The 21,000-nt window shown below is 37.0% G+C and overlaps 1 protein-coding gene across 3 annotated transcripts in view; it reads left to right on the forward strand.

Moving 5' to 3' along the window:
• Positions 1-9,910, forward strand: part of INTU (inturned planar cell polarity protein) — a 93,348-nt gene extending 83,438 nt beyond the window's left edge. For all 3 annotated transcript variants that reach the window (XM_037830621.1, XM_037830622.1, XM_037830623.1), the window contains exons 13-16: positions 842-939; positions 3,976-4,165; positions 7,012-7,169; positions 9,543-9,910. In XM_037830621.1, coding sequence (XP_037686549.1) covers positions 842-939; positions 3,976-4,165; positions 7,012-7,169; positions 9,543-9,654 — 558 coding nt within the window. In that variant the 3' untranslated portion in view covers positions 9,655-9,910. The remainder of the gene's footprint in view (positions 1-841; positions 940-3,975; positions 4,166-7,011; positions 7,170-9,542) is intronic.
• The last annotated feature ends 11,090 nt before the right edge of the window (positions 9,911-21,000 follow it).

A 21,000-nucleotide genomic window follows, 5' to 3' on the forward strand; every position in this document is an offset into this window, starting at 1 on the left:
TATTGTTTTTCAGTATTTTTTCCCAATGAAAATACCATAGCAGAGCAGAATGATTATCAAAATAATCACCCTGGGAGACTTTGTATTTATTTTAAAGATGCCACTGTCTTTCAAAATATTTTGAAGTTGTCATTTGGGTGGGTGGAGATATTGCTAGACGGGGCATGAAAAAGGAAGCATCTGAGAAGGGGCACAAATAACATATGAGATTCTGAGTGGCATGGCATAAATACCCATAGATATGATCTCCTAATCCCCAAAAATAGAGCACTCCTGGAACCAAAAGTGGGATGCATATAGGAAGTATTCACAATGGTACTGAGCTCATTGTCCCAAATGGTGAAATTGTAACAGATATACGTAGTCTAAGAGGATTTGAATAGACTTAAGTGACAAAACCATGAATAGTTCCTAAGAGAAATTAAATAATCTTTTTCAGATTCAATCATTCAGCTAATATTGGTTGAACACCCCTGTGTGCAAAGGTCCACGCTGCCTAAAACAGACACAAAAATAAATACGTCACAGCCCCTGTCCTTGAGGAATTCAGTATCTAGGGAAAGAGACAAGCATACAAATACATTGTAACAAAACTTGGTGATGGCTCAGTAATGGCTCCGGTAGGAAGTTTTCTGGGAGAACTGTCACCCTTTCCCATGACATAGCCCTGGAATCACAGTTAGCAACAACCTACTGAGAATAAGCCAAGGGGTAGAAGTTAGCATGGAAAATATTTAAAGTAAATAGTTATTTCTCTTAGAAGAATTTTGAGGTTTTTTTTTTTTTTTCCGTTTGATTCCATTCTTAAATTTAAACTGATTTCCTTAACCGTATTTTTCAGGTCACTAAAAAGAAGTCTACTCTTCCAAATCCATTTCATTTGGGGAACTTGAAAAAGGACCTATCAGAAAAAGAATTGGAAATATATAACACAATGAAGTAAGAAGCTTCCTTATAGTATTCTTTTTCATGAAGACTCTGTGTCTTTGAGGAAATTTGACAATGAGAAAGTAAAATTCCAAAACACAGATTTTACTCAACATCTGTGTTCTGGTTTGCTAATGCTGCCATTATGCAAAATACCAGAAATGGATTGGTTTTTATAAACGGAGTTTATTTGGTTACAAATTTACAGTCCTAAGGCCACAGAAGTGTCTAAAATAAGGCATCAACAAGATTATACCTTCACTGAAGAACAGCTGATGATGTCCAGGACACCTCTGTCAGCTGGGAAGGCATGTGGCTAGCGTCTGTTTGTCCTTTGCTCCTGGGCTGTGTTTCAAAAATGGCTTTCTCCAAAATGTCTCTGGGCTTCTATCTTCTCTCAGCATCTACAAGCATCCTTCTGTCCACATCTCCAAGCTTCTCTAAGTGTCATTAAGCCTCTGGAGCTGTGTCGGCTCTTAGCTTCACTCTTAAATACTCCAATGAACTAATCGTGACCCACCCTGAATAGGCAGGTCCACACCTCCATGGACATAATCTAATCAAAAGTATCACCCACAGTTGGGTGAGTTACATCTCCAGAGAAATACTGAATCAAAAGTTTCCAGCCTAATCAAAAGACTAATAAATCTGCCCCCACAAGACTGCATTAAAAAACATGGCTTGTCTAGGGGGACATAATAGATCCAAACTGGCACAGTCTGTAATTATGATATATCTTACATGTTAAAGGTAATGTTTATGCTATTTCATAATATTTTCATATTATAAAAGATTAAAAAAATACGAAGTAATATTTCAAAATATGAAAGCCCTCTTTTATCTCTCTTCCATAGGTAAACAGCCCTTTATGTGTCTAACATAATTTTTAAATTAAAGTTTATCCTTTGGTGGATGTTATGGTGTGCTGCCCAGACACCCCTTAGCCCAAAGAGTCAGCCAGCTCTGTCATGACAATGGCTGATGGCTCTCAGCTGAGTCCCTCTCCTGGACTTGCTCTCCATAGAAGTTCACTGACTCACCCAAGGCCACTCACACCCCTCCCTAAGAGTAGGTCACATGTATTGATGGATAGATAAGGGAATACAAAGTCTTGGCCCCTCACCTAAATTCAGGACAACTCTCAAAGGCCATCCAAGCTTTAACGTTCTCAGGATCCACTGAGCCCTCTGTTGCAACTGCAGCACAGTTCACCACCTTCCCCTGCCCAAACTTACTTCCTTAACTCCTCTACACAGAGGTGTTTTAAGATTTAAGAGTGACGAGAGTATTCCTTAATAAATTTCTCCCTCCAAGTCTGGTTCCCAAGTAACTGAACCTATAACGCTGTCTTTTAGGAAAATAGATAAAACCACAAACTTATATTGAATAGGGAATCCTTAGGTAAAAGTAACTGAGTGAGGGGGAACATGTTTAGCACCTTAAACTGTCTGTAATTACTTCAGTATGAAATGCTGTATATTTACTTCTTATTGTGCCACTATTACACAGTGACAAGCAAGTCTGCCTGAACCCTTGTATTTAATTAAGTAGAAGTCATGTATGGAATCAATGTATGTTAACACTCAGTTGTACACTTTTATCTCAACAAGTGGATGTGAATGAATAGAAATTCTCTCTCTCTCGCACACAGACACACACACACAGGTAGCACAAAGCTACCACCTTCTTAAGATACAAAGTTCATATATATGTTACAGAGTTGTCTGGAAATGCAAAACAAGGTAACTAGTGCCAAACTCCCCATGAAGAAGTGTAGAAGAACTTGTAGGTACTCTCCTTCCTTCCCTATGCCTGGCCTTGAAAGGGAACCCAAGACCATAAGTCAGTAATAAGAAGGAGAAATTTTTTCTGATCATACTACCTAATTAACAGTTTAACAGCAATTTAACTAGCCTGGGAGACTGAAGCAATATCTATGCTAAGAGCTGAAACATGCCTTTGCCTTGCCCCTGTGCTTATGGCCCAAAAAATCAACTGAAGAAAATTTTTAGAATAGACAATCTTTATTATAGAAGGATTTGAATGGAACAACTTGAGTGTTTGAGATGTAGATGGGGAATTGCTATCCATATATTTAAATATTGCCAATCAGAAGCCAGCAGTGGAAAGGAAGAAAGCTTCATAGTCATCAAAACTGTCCTCTGAAGATTGGTTTCCTCATGGTTAAAATGAGGATAGTAATATTTACCATCTCTGAGTGTTATTATGAGAATTAAGGCTAAGGTATTTTAAAGCACCTATCCTGGTACATATTCAGTATGTAGTAACTATTACTGTTATTTTGTTGTTCCTGTTATTTTTGTTCTTTAGCTGTGCTTACCACTGATAGAAATAAGCAGTATTTATAGGTTCTAAGGTTCTAAAGCCTAGATAGGGGAGGAAAGGATGGATAAGAGAAAAAAAGGAGAAATGAAAATAGTTAAGAGAACATGAACGAAAAAAATAGGAGAAAAGGAAAATTATAATAAGTGGTAGAATGCTACCAGTAATTGCCATGGTATTATAGAATACTAACCCAACTTTTTCTTAGTAATAACAATTTTATCTTTCTTCAGTATCATCAGTGCACTATCATGGTAAAAAGACTTTAATGCTACTAACTTAAATGCGTTTAGTTTGTTTTGTTTTTACATGTAGTCCACCTGTACAGATACTTTGTTTCTGGTGTCTGGATATCTGTGCCAGATGTTAGCTGAGTTACTTATTACCAACCATGGAAAAAGAGGGATTTAGCCAATTTGGGTTGTTTAGCAAAGGGAGGATTGAGTCACTTGCCAATGAATTGGTGTTTATTTATCCTTGAATAACATGTAGTATTTGTCTCCATTAAGCAAATTAATAATAACTCTAGCCTGTTCAGTTAAGGAGGAAGAGGGAATTAAATGTATGGTCCAGTTTTCCTTCCCTGATTACATTACTAATATTATATTGTAGATAAACACTTGTAAGAAATCTACAAAATTCAAAATGAAACAATATTTTTGTTTACTTAAATTTCTCTTTTTTTTTTTTTTTGGTGTTTTTAAGATTGACATCTGGTCCTGAGAACACACTTTTCCACTACGTTGCCTTAGAAACAGTGCAAGGAATCTTTATTACTCCTACCCATGAAGAGGTGGCACAGCTAAGTGGTTCTATCCACCCTCAGCTAATAAAGAATTTCCATCAGTGTTGTCTTTCAATTCGTGCTGTTTTCCAGCAGACATTGTTGGAAGAGGTAGAGCACTACTATAATCATAGTTTTCTGCCAGTTTTGTTTCTAGATCTCTAAATATTCTCTGTAGCTCTCTAATCAATATGTTCCAGTAATATCTGTTATCATTTATTTATTTAAGTTTTTTAAACAGTTACCTAATCTAAACTGGGTGCCAAAAGGATAATACAGTATTTAACGTAAAAGCTTTGTTTCATAATACTGAGTTAGAGGTCCTGGATTATTGTCTCAGAAAATGGTAGATCCTTGTTTTTCTATAGCAAAACTAGAAAATAGTAGTTTGTCATGTAAATTAACCTACTGCCTTTGATATTTATGATTTAGCCATTACATGTTTAGTAATATCTACCAGTTGGATCCTATAATAGCTTTGATAATTCTTTAAGTATTCAACCAACAGTATAAGGAATTTTGAGAACCAATTGGGTTAAGGTGTAATAATATGTAAAAATACTATCGCAAATGTTTTAACCACTTGATTGGTTGGTTTCTTGCTTGCTTTCTTTTCAGTCTATTTAAAATTGTATCTGCTGGATGAGTAGTCATGCTGTATACAATTAAAATACCAACTAGCTTGTTTTAATGGCAGAGGAAGATAGGTGATGTTTTAGTTTCCTTGGCTGCTTAAAGCAAATACCATGGAATGGTTTGGCTTAAACAATGGGAATTTATTCACTCACAGTTAGAGTCTGGGAAAATGTCCAAATCAAAGCATCATCGAGGCGATGCTTTCTTTCCAGAGAACAGCTGACATCGATCCTTGGTTCTTCTGCCACATGGCAAAGCACATGGCAGCATCTGCAGGTCTCCCTTCTCTTCTGGGTTTTGTTGCTTTCATTTTCTTGTTTCTGTGGCTTTTCTTCTCTCTTTCTCTATCTGTATTTATTCCATTTATAAAGGACTCCAGTAATAGGATTAAGACCCATCCTGACTGAGGTGGGTTACACCTTATCTGAAGTGGCCTCATAAAAAGGTCCTACTTACAATGGGTTTACACCTGCAGGAATGGGATTGGATTTAAGTACATATTTTTCTGGGGTATGTACAGCTTTAAACCACCACAGACAGTAATTTCTTAAAAAGGATAAACATACAGAGATTAACTTGTTGCTGTCAAATATTATATAGCCCCCAAAATTCTCTGAAGGTGATTATAATGTAAATGGTGATATGTATGTTAAGGATGCCAAATTTATAAAAAAACTGAATTTAAAGGTAGAAGAACATTAGGTTGGGAATTAAAAATTCTGGGCTGGGCCTTGATTCTTCCTATTTCCTCAGCTATAAAGTGAGTGGGCTGAATTATATCATCTCTTAGGGTTCATTCAGCAGTAAAATTCTATGTCTTACAGGATTTCTGCTTTGAGCTATCAGAAATTGGTATTCAGCATAATGTTATGTTAGATCATATATTCCTGTGTTCTCTGGGGTCTTATGCCTTTTCTTCCCTGTTTAACATAACTGATAGAGTCTATAAGAGGATATTTAATTAGTTTCTTCAGTAATATTTAGTTATATAAATTAGCCTTCCCCATATTATTTGACTATTGAGGTACCTACTCTGCAACAAACATTGTCCTAGGTACTGGGGATGCAGCAGTGAACAAAGCAAAGTCCTTGCCCTCATGAAGCCTCCAGTATCTCATGCAGGGAGACAAATGAATTGGCAAATAGTATAATGTATCGAGATAAGTACCAAGAGAAATAATAAAACAGGGTTAAGATGATAGGTGATTTACTATTTTTAAAGGCTCTTCTGATCATGTCAAATAACATTTAAACAGAGACATGAAAGAAGTGAGGGAGCAAACCATGTGGCTGTCTGGAGGCAGAGTTTCCAGCTTGAGGGAATGGCAACTGCAAAGCTGCAGAGATGGGAATGGCTGCGAGTGCTCTGGACTGGGCTGAATGGGGAGGAAATGATAGGAGATGAGATCGCAGAGGTATCAGGTCTAGATCATGGCATAGCTTGTTAGGCCATGATAAGGACTTTGGGCTTTTTTCTGAAGGAAATAGGAGGTCCTTGGACAGTTTGGAGTGGAGGAAGGACATGAGCCTTCTTAGTTTTTAAAATGATTGCTCAGCCTACTATGGGGAAAACAGGCTATAGGGTAGCAAGGGTGGAGGCAGGGACCAGTTTGGAGGCTATTAAAATTCTCAAAGCAAGAGATGGTTGTGGCTTCTGGATTATGGATATATTTTGAATGATGAGCCAAAAGGATTTGTTGATACATTAAATACCGATTGTAAGAAAAAGAGAAGAATTAAGGATCCACTCCACTGTTTTAGCCTGAACCTTGTAAAAATCTTTATCATTACAATGAGTCATTATTTTGCTAATGCTTTAATTGATGGGAAAGTTAGGGAATATGCATCAAAACAAGAGACAGAATGTTTTAAATTTGTGTCTTAAATATATCACAGAATCATCCATTCCTTCAGTACACATCTATTAAGCACCTACTATGTGCCAGACACTGTGATTTTCAGAAAATACAAAGATGACTAGTACATTGTCTCTGCCCTAAAAAAAGCTCATAATCTACTGTGAAGATAGACCAATAAACTAATAATATAATGTAATGTAATGTAACAAAATTACTAATATAGGGCTGCAAAGAAAGTATTCCCTGGGAGAGTCAAGGGACACTTTATACAGAAACCTTTTCTAGGAGGTGTCATTTAAACTAAGTATTGAGGAAAACTAGACATTTTCCTTCAGGTAAGGAAAAGAATGTTGTTGCAGGCATATAAGTATGAGGATCAACAAATTTAAATCTATATGTGAAAACAGTTTTAAATAATACTATTAATATATCTTAATCATCATAATACTCATTAATTTACAGAAAAAGAAATCACGAAATGGGGGAGATCTTTCAGATTCTGCAAATGCAGTATCCTCTCTTAACCCTGTGAAAGAACATGGTGTGTTGTTTGAATGCTCACCTGAAAACTGGACTGATCAGAAAAAAGCACCACCAGTTATGGCTTACTGGGTAGTAGGGTAAGTGAGGAAAAATGTATTTGAGAGTGAAGTAAAATGTTGGGAAAGTAAAAGTAGTGAAGGAGACAAATATTTTTAAATGTGGACATGGAATTATAACCTATCTATAATATTTTAATAAAGTTAAGAATTTTCTTTTATTTGCTAAATATCTCCTTTAAGTCCATCTCAAGGATTTTTCTACTAAAAGAAAAGGGTTGTTCAGTTATCTTACAAAATTATATTGGTAATACACTAAAAGGCAATAATTGCAAAATTTTACTCCTGTATCCTGCCTTCCCTACTTCCTTCATTTCTTCTCACTCTCCTTTTTTCTTTCCCTCTTTCCTTCCTCCCCTGTTTCTTCCTCCGCTCCCCCCAGTACAAGGCCCTTGCCTATCTTGCCCCTGCCTACCTGTCTGTTTCCATCTCCTATCACTCTGTCTCCTTTCACTGTGCATCAACTACACTGGCATCGGTGGAATCTGGATTCTGATATTCTTTCTGCGTGGGATGATCTGCCACTTACTCTTTGCATGTCTGGCTCTTTGATATTGAGACCAGCACTAACAGGTCATCTCCTCAGATCTCTTTTCCCTATTAAAGTGTCTACCCAATTATTCTCCATTATTTCACCCCTTAATTATCTATTTTCTTGTTTGTTTCTTTTCTTTCCCTCCTCACTAGAATGTCAGTTTCATGAGTTCAGGGATTCTATCTGTCTTGTCTACCACTGGTGCCTGCAGCAGTGACAAGCACATAATAGTCACTTGATTAATATGTGATGATTTACTAAATGAAGCTGTGCTTTGCAGAATATGATGGTGGGTGGGTAGTGTGGCAAACAAAGATAAAGACACAGTCATTGCCTCCAAGCATCTTACAACTAGCAGAAGAAATATGAAATATGCTCAGTCATCTATAGTACAAAGCCATATAGGATAAGTGTTATTTAAAGTATGCAACCAAAATGCTGTAGGACTTCTGAGGAAGGGGAAAAAAATCTAAGCTGAGATTACAAAGAAAGGCTTAGAGGTGGAGATTCCATTTGAGCTGGACCTCAGAAAATGGGTTGGATTAGGACAAAGTATTCTGGGGAAAGAGGATGGAATGAACAAAGGCCCAAACAAGGAAAATCATAAAACATGGTAGTGAGTAGACTGATTTGCCTGGATAGTAGAGGAATAGCATATATGAGGATAAAGTGAAAGATCAAGCTAGAAAACAGGACTGCTGCAGAGAGCCTTCAATGGCTGAATAAGGAATTGAATTTGGAGAAAAATATTGAGCCACTGAAGGTTCTTTGAGTTGGATAAAGAATTGGTCAGTGAAGGAGCCCAGAGTTAGGTGAGACTAATGTTAATGGACATCTACCATGTAGAACTAAGCTGTATGACAGATGTTTTACAAATGTTATCCAAAGCAGTAGTGCGCAGTGATGGATGATGTGCAGGTCCATCAGCTTCAGAATCACCTGAGAAATTTGTTAAAGTCAGACATACCTGGGCCCCACTGCAGACCTACAGAATCAAAACCTATGGTGGGGCAATCTGTATTTTTAGTGAGCTTCCTTGTAATTACACTGTGTAACCAACCAGGCTTGGGAATATCAGCGTAAACTCAATTCCAACCCCATGTGGTATGATCAGAGCTGTGCTATTAGAAGATGAATCTGGTAGCAGCAAATTTAATGGTGTGGACACAAACAGAAGAGAGATAAGAAGACCATTTAGGCAAACATGCAGGTGTGCAGTGGAGCCTCAACTACATTCATAGCAGTTGAAATAGAAAGAATCAAAGGGTGTTGAATTATGAAGATGCAGATCTATGTAGAATAGAGGAATTTAAGGAAGTCAGAAAGAACTATCCCCAATTTAAATTGTTTGATTTATATACATTAATATTGATTAAATAGATTAAAAATTTAACTCTTTAGGAAAACCAGTTTCTCTTTTAATCCCAGTTAAATACTATCTGCAAAGACTGCTATCGTATATTTAATGTTTTGGTAATTAACCTTTAGAAAGAAACTAAAAGGCAACAAAATGTTTAATAACTATTTTGCTAAAAATGATCCTAACACATTGTCTTTATTGTAATAATAATGACTAAATTGAATATTATTTTTTAAAAAACTGAGAGGTTTTTATCAATACACATTGATAAAACAGAATTTTTACACTCAAGAACAATAAAGATACTTCACCTAAGGCATATATTAGTTTATTTGGAAATAAATGTAGATCAGTGCATTCTACTATATATTTAGGTTAGTATTTTCTCAATTTATCACTGATTCTTCAGAAACAAACAAAAATAAAATAAATTGAAGATGTTTTTGTTATTTTTATGTTTTATTTTTTTTAATTTCTGACTGTGTTCTTTTCTCTACAGGAGACTCTTCCTTCATCCCAAACCTCAAGAACTTTATGTCTGTTTTCATGACTCAGTCAGCGAAATTGCCATTGAATTGGCTTTTAAATTGTTCTTTGGATTAACATTGTAACTGTGTTTCCTTAAGACACAGCAAAACCAAGCATGGAGTATCAAGCAGTATTAGAACTGCTGAAAATGATACACAAAAGGTTTAAGTTTTGCCTTCTTTTCACGGTTCAGTATAGGGCATAATGTTAAATAATGAGATGAAATGCTTGGATTTTATTTTTGACATTGGGTTTATTTTTTCATTGTAGCTCATGCTTTCCTCTTTTTTTTTATTAGGTAAGTTATAGGTTTACAGAAAAATCATACATAAGATACAGGGTCCCCATATACCACCCTATTGGTATGGTGCATTTGTTACAATTGGTAAAAGTAATTTTTATAATTGTGCTGTTAATTATAATCTGTGTTTAACATAGGATTCACTGTGTTGTGCAGTTCTGTGTATTTTTTAAATATTTATTCCAGAAACATATATACAAAAGATTTCCTCTTTTAACTACATTCAAATACATAATTCACTGCAGTACTTACATCACCAATGTTGTGCTACCATTGCTACCATCTATTACCAAAACTAGAAACTCTGTACATTTTAAGCTTTAACTTCTAGATTCTGATTGTATGAGTTTGCTTATTCTAATTATTTCGTATCAGTGAGATCATACAATATTTGTCCTTTTGTGTCTGGCTTATTTCACTCAACATGATATCTTTGATATTCATCCATGTTGCATGTATCAGAATTTCATTCCTTTTTAAAGCTGAATAATATTTCATTGTGTATATATACATTTTGTTTATCCATTCATTGGTTGATGGACACTTGGATTGCTTCCATCTTTTAGCAATTGCACGTAATGCCACTATGAACATTGGTATGAAAATATCCGTTAGAGTCCCTGCTTTCATTTATTTTGAGTATTAACCTAGTAATGGGATTGCCAGGTCATATGGTATTTCTATACTGAGGTTTCTGAGGAACCATCTGTCTATCACAGCAGCTGCAATGAAATAGTGTTCCTATTTCATTGCCTCCTCTCCAACACTTGACATTTTCTGTTTTTCCAATAGCAACCATTCTAATGGGTATGAAATGGTATCTCATTGTGGGTTTTTGTTTTTGTTTCATTTTTTGGCAAGGTGAGAGCAAGACTTTATTTGAGATGTTACTGAGGGCACTGTCAGGCCTCTGAGCAAAGAGACCGCTCCCAGCAGGCTACAGCTCAGGCAGAGTTACAGCTCAGGCAGTGTTACAGCTCAGGATAGTACATGCCAAAGAATGTCAACACTGGTGAACTCAAGAGAGAGTTGCACCCAGTGAGTTTGGTCTTGGCCTTTTATTGGTTAGAGGGAGAGGGCTTAGACACTTGGTGTTTTAGGATTGGCTGATTTTTATGCAAATAAGGTACTGCACTGTGGTCAAATGGGGGACCAGTTAAGAGTGGCTTGTGATTAGTTCAATTGAAGACCATTTTGATTGGTGCTTGCATTCCAGGCTATCTTGATTGGTCCATCAAGGGTGGTTCAGGATTGGCACGTTTGCTATCCTAGTCTTGTGGCCCCCTTTCTGCCAGCCCAAGGTTCCCTATTCTAGCCTGCCTCAACTCCTCCCTCAAAGAGTTGTACACCCTTAATCTTAAGGGAGGGTCGAGGGATGAAGATCCGTCTTTTGGAGCTTCTTCCTGCACATTTGGGGCATCGTCATCTGCCTGCCAGGGTGTAGAACTCTCTATCCTAGTGGGGTCCATGGTGGGCCAGTCCTGGCCCGGCGGAAGGGTATGTATCCATGGGCTAGCATGAGTTTGGCTTGGAGTGTCTGTAACCTGTTGGAGACAAATTTGACAAGGAGGTTAAATATGCATGGGCCAAATATGAGGATGAGAAGAAAAGGAACAAGAGATTTAGGAATGGGAGGATCCAAGCTAGATGAGGTGAGGATGGAAAAGGATTCCAGGGATCTTCAGCACTAATTTTAAGCTGCATACTCTCTTTCTGTAGATCTTGTAAATTGTTTTGAAGGCCGCCCAATTGGTTAACATAAAAACAACACTGCTCTTGTAAGAAGAGGCGTGTTTCCCCTTGGGCTACTGTGAGCGTGTCTAAGGCTCACCTATTTTGGAGCACCACCACTCCCAGGGACTCTACTTGGGCCTGAAGGAGGCACAAGGTGCAGGCAGTGGATTATATTCTTAGTGCTAGCTCTAGAAGAGATTGTGGTGGTATTGATAGCTGGCAACATTTCCTATTCCTGTTCCAGTAGCTGTCAGCATGGTGCCCAGAAGGAGAGGGATTAAGAAAGGAAAAGCATGTTTTTGTTGGTTCTTCAAGGCATAAATGAGGGGTTGCAAAGAGCTGTGCTGTACCCCAGTGAGTGATGTTGGCTATGGGTTGGGAGTTTCTGGCACATAGCCAACAGAAAGTGAGGTTTAAGTGGTGTAAGTGATGAGGTTCTTCAGGGGGTGATCTGCCAAGCTGTGAAGGGAGAGGAGCAACAGTATACCCAGAAGGGAAGCTTTGTTTTCTTTTAAACAGGAGATTTAACCCTTCCAGTGGCTGGCTGTTGTAGGGATTCCCTTTGGCCAGGAAGGTCTGCAGGATCCTGGTAGGGGAGCTTGATCCTGGACAGGTGAATCCAGCTGGAGAGTCCACTGACTTTAACTGCATGTCAAGGATCAACCAGGGCTCATCAAGATCGATGTTCTTTGGAGAGATCCAGGGAGCCACTGGCCCTGGGCCCCTTCATTCCATCTCAGGGCCAGTCAAACAGGACCATCAAAGAGGCCTCGCTCCCCTTGGGGGGCTTGATGCACTCCCAGGCACAGTGCCCAGCTTTCCTGCATCGTGAACAGTGTCCAGGGGGCTCTCTCCCGTTTTGGAATTCCATGTGTCTTCAGGGGCATTCTCACTTCCAGTGCCCTGGCTCCATATCCGTGACAGGTTCCGGATGGCTTCTGCCCTGAGTGGCCTTGGGGTGACTGCTTACTGTTTATCACAAGAGCTATGAGCCCTACTTTATTCCAGTCTCTCCGAGCCCTATCCTCCTCAGCAGCCCTGTCTTGGTTGTTAAAGACAGAAAAGGCAGTGTTCATGATTTCATTCATAGGTGTCTGGGGTCTAAGGCCATCTTTTATAGTTTTCTCCTTATATCTGGTGCTGGTTGACCAATAAAATAGGTTTTTAACATGATTTGTCCTTCCAAATCAGAGTCTACATTGGTGTACATTTTCATGGCCTCCCTTGACACAGAGCAGGGTTTTCTTTATCTTCCTTAGTTATCCTCTGTAGCATATTGTAATTTACAGGCTTAACAACACACTTCCTCATACCTTTTAACAAGCAAGTAATCATATAGTCCCTTGCCTTGAGATCCCCCTACCCTCTTTGATAATTCAAGTCAGGGTCTATATCTGGGACAGCTGCAGTCCCTGCTCTATACCAAGCTGGTTGTTCCCCATGCAGCTTGTCTGCGTGTCCCTGTGCTTTCCCACATGTTCTCCACTTCTTCTCAGGAGTACAGCAAGTGGAGAGGATAACTTGAATGTCTCCCCAAGTAATTGGGTTGTTTATCTTCTTCTGTTAAGTTGAAGGCTTTCTTTTTATATTCTGGATATTAAACCCTTATTGAATATGTGGTTTCCAAATATTTTTTCCCATTGTGTAGGCTGTCATTTTACTTTCATGATAAAGTCCTTTGATACACAAAAGTTTTTAATTTTGATGAGGTCTCATTTATTTCTTTTTATCTTTTGCTACTTGCGATTTGAGTGTAAAGTCTAAGAAACCATTGCCGGGCACAAGGTCCTGAAGATGCTTTGCTACATTTTCACCTAGGAGTTTTATAGTGCTGGCTCTTATACTTAGGTCTTTGATCCATTTTTAGTTGATTTTTTGCTTATGTTATGAGGTATGGGACCACCTTTACTTTTTGTCATATGGAGATCTAGTTTTTCCAGCACCATTTGTTGAAGAAACTATTCTTTCCCAGTTGAGTGGTCTTTGTCCCCTTATCAAGAGTCAGTTGGCCATAAATGTAAGGGTTGATTTCTCTACTTTCAATTAGATTCCAATGATCTATATGTCTGTCCTTGTACCGGTACCATGCTGTTTAGATTAGTGTGGCTTTATAATAAGCTTCAAAATCAGGAAGTGGGAGTCCTTCAACTTTGTTCTTTTTTCAAGGTGGCTTTTGCTATTTGGGGGTCCTTACCCTTCCATAAATGTTTGATAAATTGATAAATGAATTTTCCATTTCTGCAAAGAATGTTGGAATTTTCTTGGGATTGCATTGAATCTGTAGATCACTTTGGGTAGAATTGACATCTTAACAATATTTAGTCAATTTGTGAACCCAGAATGTCCTTCCATTTATTTAGATCTTCCTTCATTTCTCCTAACAATGTTTTATAGTTTTCTTTGCACAAGTCCTTCACATCATTGGTTAGATATTCCTAGATATTTGATTCTTTTAGTTGCTATTGTAAACGGAATTTTTTTCTTAATTTCCTATTCAGATTATTCATTACCAGTGTATAGAAACACTACTGATTTTTGGTGGCATTATTCACACTTGCCACTCTGCTGAAGTCATTATTAGTTTCACAAGCTTTGTTGTATCTCTTTCAGGATTTTCTGTATTTAGGATCATGTCATCTGCAAATAGGCAAAGTTTTATTTCTTTCTTTCCAACTTGGATGTTTTTTGTTTCTTTTTCTTGTCTAATTGCTCTAACTAGAACTTCCGGTACAAAGTTGAATAACAGGGCGACCGTAGGCATCCTTCTCTTGTTTCTGATCTTAGAGAGAAAGCTTTCAGTTTTTCACCATTAAGTCATATGTTAGCTGTGAGCTTTTCATATATACCCTTTATCATGCTGAGTATATCTCCTATTCCTAGTGTTCTAAGGGTTTTTATCTAGAAGGGATGCTGTATTTTATCAAATGCCTTTTTTGCATCATTTGAGATGATCATGTGGTTTTCCCCCTTCACTGTGTTATTGTGGTGTAGTACATTAATTTATTTTATTATATTGAACCACCCTTGCATACCTGGGATAAATCCCTTTTAATCATGGCATATAATTCTGTTAGATTTTGTTTGCTAGCATTTTGTTAAGGATTTTTACATCTATATTCATAAGAGATATCTTTCTCTGACTTTGGTATGAGGGTGATGTTGACCTCATAAAATGAACTAGGGATGTTCCCTCCTTTTCAATTTTTTGGAAGAGTTTGAGCAGAATTGGCATTAATTCTTCTTGAGATGTTTTTAAAATTTCTGTCTCTTTATTGAGATTGTCCTATTGTTCATTCACTGTTTTCCTGCTATCCTTTAGTTCTTTTTCTGTATTTTCCTTCATCTATTGAGCATATTAACTATTTTCCTGATTATCTCCTTCTCTGTATTTTCTTTTTTCACCTTGAGCGTACTGAACATCCTTTTTTTAAAGTCTTTGTCCAGTATGTCCACAGTCTGGTCTTCTTCATTGGTGGCTTCTGGATTTTTATCCTCTTTGATCATTTCAGTTTCTTTTTTTGTCTTGTAATCTTTGGTTGCACACTTTACATTTTAATATTTTTAAATGTTGACTGTTGGATTTATTCCCTATCTGTTTCTTGAGTTTATATCCAGCTGTTGATATGACATAGATTTTCTTGAGTGTCAGGAGCCAATCAAGCCAAGCAAACTTAAGCAAAAACACCTTTCATCATCTTTGCAAATTGGCTTTGTTTTGGCTGGTGCTCTCTGGCAGAGTTCAGCCCTCTTATCAGGAAGGTCAGCCCAAGGCAAATGCAAAATACAGAGTTCTCCCTGTCTTTTCTGGGCCTGTGTCTTGCCCTGGGCTTGGGCTTGTTAGTGGCCTTAGGAGTTACCCTGTTTACAGAAGTTTGAATGCCCCTTCTACTTCCCAGGAAACAAACCATCTCCCTTTTTCGTTCTTCCACTGCAGGTCTTACAGCAGGTAAGCCTTTGCCATGGCTCACCTGACTCAGTTGTTCCACTGCTTCTAGCTGCTTTTGCCTGGAGGGCAAATTTGGGGGTTGGGCAGCATGCCAGAGAAGAGTTTCCCTAATCAGTCTTTGCTAACCATGACAACAGGAACCCACCATGGAAGCTTCTGCCAGCTCTAAACTGCCTCAAGGAAGGGATGACAGAGAGCCCAGGAGGGTGCCAGGAGCTACTTCCGCAGCTCTTCAAAGCCGTACTTTACTGCTTTGGCACCTGCCCAGCAAATGCAGTGGTTCTTGAGAAACAGAATCTTAAAAAATGGTAATTTGTTAGTTTACAAACCATTCTGAGGCCATGAAAAATGTCCAAATCAAAGCACCATCAAGTTGATGCTTTCTCCCTGAAGACTGACTGATGGCAATTCTGGATTCCTCTGTCACATGGCAAGGCACATGGCAATATTGCTGGTCTCTCCCTTCTCTTCTGGATTTCATTGCTTCCAGCTCTGGCTTCAGTGGCTTCCTCTCTGTTTCTTTGGCTTTCCCTCTCAGCTTCTGTGTCTTTCTCTCTGTGTATTCATCCCATTTATAAAAGACTCCTGTAAGAGGATTAAGACCCACCCTGAGCCATGCCCCAACTGGAGTAACCTAGTCAAAAAAGTCCCAACTACAATAGGTGTACACTCACAGAAATGGATTAGCTTTAAGAACATGTTTTTCTGGAGTACATACAGCTTCAAACCATCACAGCAGCCCTTCAACTGTCTTCCACATCTCGAGGAAGCACATCATCTTTAAGTCTCCTCCGCCACCTTTGTCCTAGCAGGTTGGGACTAACCATCTGAAGTAGCTAATCAAAAACAGTGATCTTCCATCTGATGTAACCCTCCTACCCTGGATCTTGGGGAACTGGATTTTTATGTCCTTCTCTGGCACCAGTGCTACCTGCCATGAGAGTGGGGAATGGGCAATAGTAACTGTGTTGCAGAGAGACCAATTTGCTGGTATTCACCATAATTTTCCAGCCTCTTCCTCCCACTCTTCCTTGGGTGCTGAATAGTGTTCTCCTGGACTCTGAAGTTTCCAAATAGTTGATTCAGACAGTCCCAGCCTGTTTTATAGTTGTTGTGGTGAAGGGACTGATTCCTGGAGCTTCCTACTCTGCCATCTTCCCACAATTCCCATTCCAAAGCTATTGGGTTTGGTGCACTAAATGTATGTAGTGTGCGACTTGAAAAGATACTTGATCAAAATATATGCTGTAGGAATTGTTAACTTATTTCTGTTTTGGAATAGAACCTTTATTTATTGACTATTCTGAAATAATGTGAAGTGTTTCTTATAATATTAACATAGGAAATATTTATTTCAGAAAACTACTCAATTAATTGTGTTATTTTTCTGAAGACTAAAATTGATATCTGGGAAAAGAATCATTAAATTGGAAGGAAGTGACAAGGTTCTGTAACTAATTAGTGCTATGATGATGGGGAAGTCTTTTTACCTCTCTGAGCTCAGAGTTTTCATATACAAAATGAAATGATTGCATCGAGGTTTCTAAAGTCCTTTTTGCGTAACGTGCGCCTTGTTCTCCTCTTACCTACTGGTCAGTACCTAAATTTATAATATCCAAGTACTGATTCCTTACCAGATCAAATACTTTTTCTTAGTTTAAGAATTTCAGTAGATACCTCACTATGGAGGAAGGAGGGGAGGGATGAAAATTAAAGCTGTTTTTTTTAAATTATTTTATTTCCTTTACTCTTTTAGGTAAGTTCTGTTTTGACAAGGATGTATTTTTAAAACTATTTGTCCATGAACTTTCATTGCTTTTCTTTTTGTTGAAGTACATTCAGGTACACGCATACACACACATTTTATACAGTTCATGAATTCCAGGAAAGTTGTATGTAAATCTTTTTTAAAAAAATCAAATCATGTTTAAAACAGAGAAAAAGTTGACTAAAGAAATCCTATGGTGATTTATTTTGTAAAATCCTAATTTTTGTCTTACAAGTATAGTTTTCCGATAGGGTGACACTTTAATGAATCATAGTGTACTTGACCTTAGGGGAAGAAAACTAATGGAATAAGAATTTTTTTTTTTTTTTTTGGTTGTGAGAATTTGGTGGATTGAAAGAAAGGAAGAACATAACAAATACTGCATTTTAAATTAACTGTTCCTAATGGGTCCACCTGGAGGCTCAGATGATGCAGAAAATTTAGAGTACTGGATTTTTCTTCTTCAGGACTTAAGCTTTTGAAGGCAAGTTATACAAGCACACCTAAAGTCATTTCTGCTGCCTCAAACACAAACCCTCTGGCTTAGTCAGCACTAACTGCAAAACACAGTGAGTGCACCATTTGCGTCATTTGGCCTTAGAAAAAAAACTATTATCATCAGCTTAAGAAATTTTCCCCCAGGTATGTAAATGGAAACTACTGTAAATTTGGTCCATTAGCAACTCATGGGCCTTAATGTTGGCACTGGGATCAGGGCAAAACAACTTAGTTCTTGAAATGTAAAAAATGGCTTACACTATCCTTCCCTTAATATTACAATATTGAGTCAAATGTTGCTTGTGTACCGATACGTGTATTAAAAGCACTTTAAACAATTTATAAAATATCTTAAATTTCTGGATATGTTCCCTCCAGAAATTTCACTTATTTTTTATATTGACACTTACTAATAAATGATTAATAAATGAAGCTATTGGTCACCTAAGATTTGGGATTTTATATGAAGGACTGTTTATTGTTTCATATGATGAAATTTTAGTCTGTCAAAATAATGAGACCATTGCTCAAATAAATGAATAGAAATAAAAAGACAAAGCAGGCTGCTGATCTTAAAAAAGGGAAAGTCATTTACTAGATTGTACATGTGTATTGCTATGTCCATGTTGCAGAGATACTGCATTTTTAAGAAATGAAACTAAATTTTATCTTGATTTTCATTAACAGGATTTTGAAGTAGGCATTGTAAGTAAACCTAGCTTCTTGCTATTACAAGTATGTTCAGATTCACATCTGAAAGTAACCCAACCTGACTATTGGATAGTAAGTGCCTATATGCCACTTTATTAAATAAAGAGAGACAAAATGACAGTGTAGATAGCAGCTATAGAAACATTCTTACATTGGATTTTATTAGCACCTAGCACGTGTTCCTTTTCACCAAAGGCTATTAATGTGAAAGACTATATAACCAGCATTTTTAAAAATATTAAGTGTACTGCCTTATCATATTTTTAGCCCCAAAACACAACCACTTCCCCTCCCAAATATTACATTTTAGCCTCTCTCTCTCCCTCTCCCTTTCTTTCTTTAGCTCTTTTTTTGTTTTGTCTTGGTCGAGTTAGAGAACTATACCTAGCAAGGAAATGTTTCTTATTTGTGCCAAGGGAGTGCTGATGATAATATATACTAGCAAGATAGTCAATTTTCAATGTCTGGTTTTTCTATATTTCTAATACAAATGGGAAAAGCTATGAAACCAGTTTACTAGGTTTGTCTTATTCTTTGAACATTCTTGAAAATAATATTGTGAATAATTAGTTGTTATATATTTGAGTTCCTTCTAAATAGTGGCTGGCACATATGAAGTGCTATAAGGGTGTTAGCTGCTGCTACTACTACTACTTCTACTTCTACCACCACCATCACCATTTATTATTATTATTATGAAATATCTGTTGGTTGAAAACCAAACAGCCAGCTGAATCACACTTGCTACTGTACAAAATGTTGGAAAGCAGCTTAGAAGAATCATTCAGGCTGAACACTTTTTAAAACAAGGACTTATGCTTTGGATATTTTAAATAAATTATTGAATATTATTAAAACTAATCTATTCACCAAACTGAAATAATTTAATTTTGCAGGTTGTATTTCTGTATTCTATATAATTGAAGATATTTTTATAATATATTGATTGATTTTAATAAAGATAGTTTGGAGGTTTGTTTGCAGTTGTGTTTCCATTTCATGCATTCATCCAACAAATATTTATTGAATTTTTACTCTGTGCCAAACACTGTTCTGGGTATAAAACAGCTATAAATCCCTGCCCTCGGAGAATTTATCTTACAGGGGGAGAGAGAGAGACCATAAACAAGATAAATAAGTAAAATATTTTTTATAAATGTTAAGAGAAAAATTAGCAAAACAAGAAAAGGGGATATGAAGTGTGGGAAGCAGGACTTTTAGATGGGGTATCCAGAGAAAGCCTCAAACCTAAAGTGAGGGAGTAACCACGCTGATTTCTAAGAAAAGCAGAGTGAACAGTGCAAAAGCCTAAAGACTCCATATAGATGCTATCTGCACAGAAATCACTAGAACTATTTTCTTCCCTATATCAGTAAATAAGATACAATGCAGCAGATTAAAATAAAATATTTTCGCCCCCTATTGAAAAGAGTATATTCAGAGCTCTAAATAAAATTAAAAAGCTACATTCTAACTAGATACTTTCATTTTTGTCTGTTTTCTATAAACGAATGTCAGAAATGAGCTGGAGGATATCAGAAAAGGATATGCCATAAGCATTGTCAACTGAGTCAAATATGTTAAAGTAGGAGAGGGAAGGAAGGAAGAGAAAAATGTCCTGGGTTGCATCAAGACATCTACTTTTCTATTCTCAGAAATACTTAATGTTCCCTTAAGATCTCTCTTAGCCCCTGAAAATGACAGTTTTGCCTAGAGTTCAAATTTCTCTCTTAAATTTCTCTCTTGTGTGCTTGTTAATGCTTCACATTTTCTTAGAGGGGACTGCAACCTTTCAACTTGATTTTTGCAGGAAGAAAAGCCATTTTTTCTTGAACTTGCAAAGGATTTTACAAAGGATTTTGAAGTCAATGCAATGAGGAGACTAAGTTTAGAAATAATGATTAATAATAATGATTGTTTCAGAAAGATTAATCTGGCAGCGGCATATAAAATGGAGAGACTCAGGCTGAAAAATCAAGTAAAAGGTAATAAACCACTATGAAGAGGAAGGTAGCACAAAATATATGGAATCTGTAAGACTTGGCAACTGGTTTTATGTGCAGTAATCAAACTATTAACAAGATTCGTTGTGTGGAATCCTTCTGGCCTAAATTATTTTTTTACTAGTAGCAAATAATATTAGAAGTGTTACAATATACTTGAGATAAGAAGGAAAAAATTAGAACCTTAAATTTCAAAAAAGGCAGTAACATAACAGATTTACATTTTATAGATGTTTCAAGGCTGATACTCTGCAGATCCTATAGAGTAAGAGTTTATAAGCTGGAGTCTCCATTTATTAAAAACCAGCAAACAAGCCGTAAAAAAGGATTCAGTAATATATTAAATATTACTATAGAGGGAAATCTAGGATATATTAAGTGGGAAAAAAAAGCTAGATAGAAGAAAATATAGACATATACAAAATACTTATTGGAAAGAAGTATATCTACTGAGTTTTTTTGCCGAAA

Source organism: Choloepus didactylus, chromosome 3, assembly GCF_015220235.1.
Source record: "Choloepus didactylus isolate mChoDid1 chromosome 3, mChoDid1.pri, whole genome shotgun sequence".
In the NCBI taxonomy this organism is placed as follows: Eukaryota; Metazoa; Chordata; class Mammalia; order Pilosa; family Megalonychidae; genus Choloepus; species Choloepus didactylus.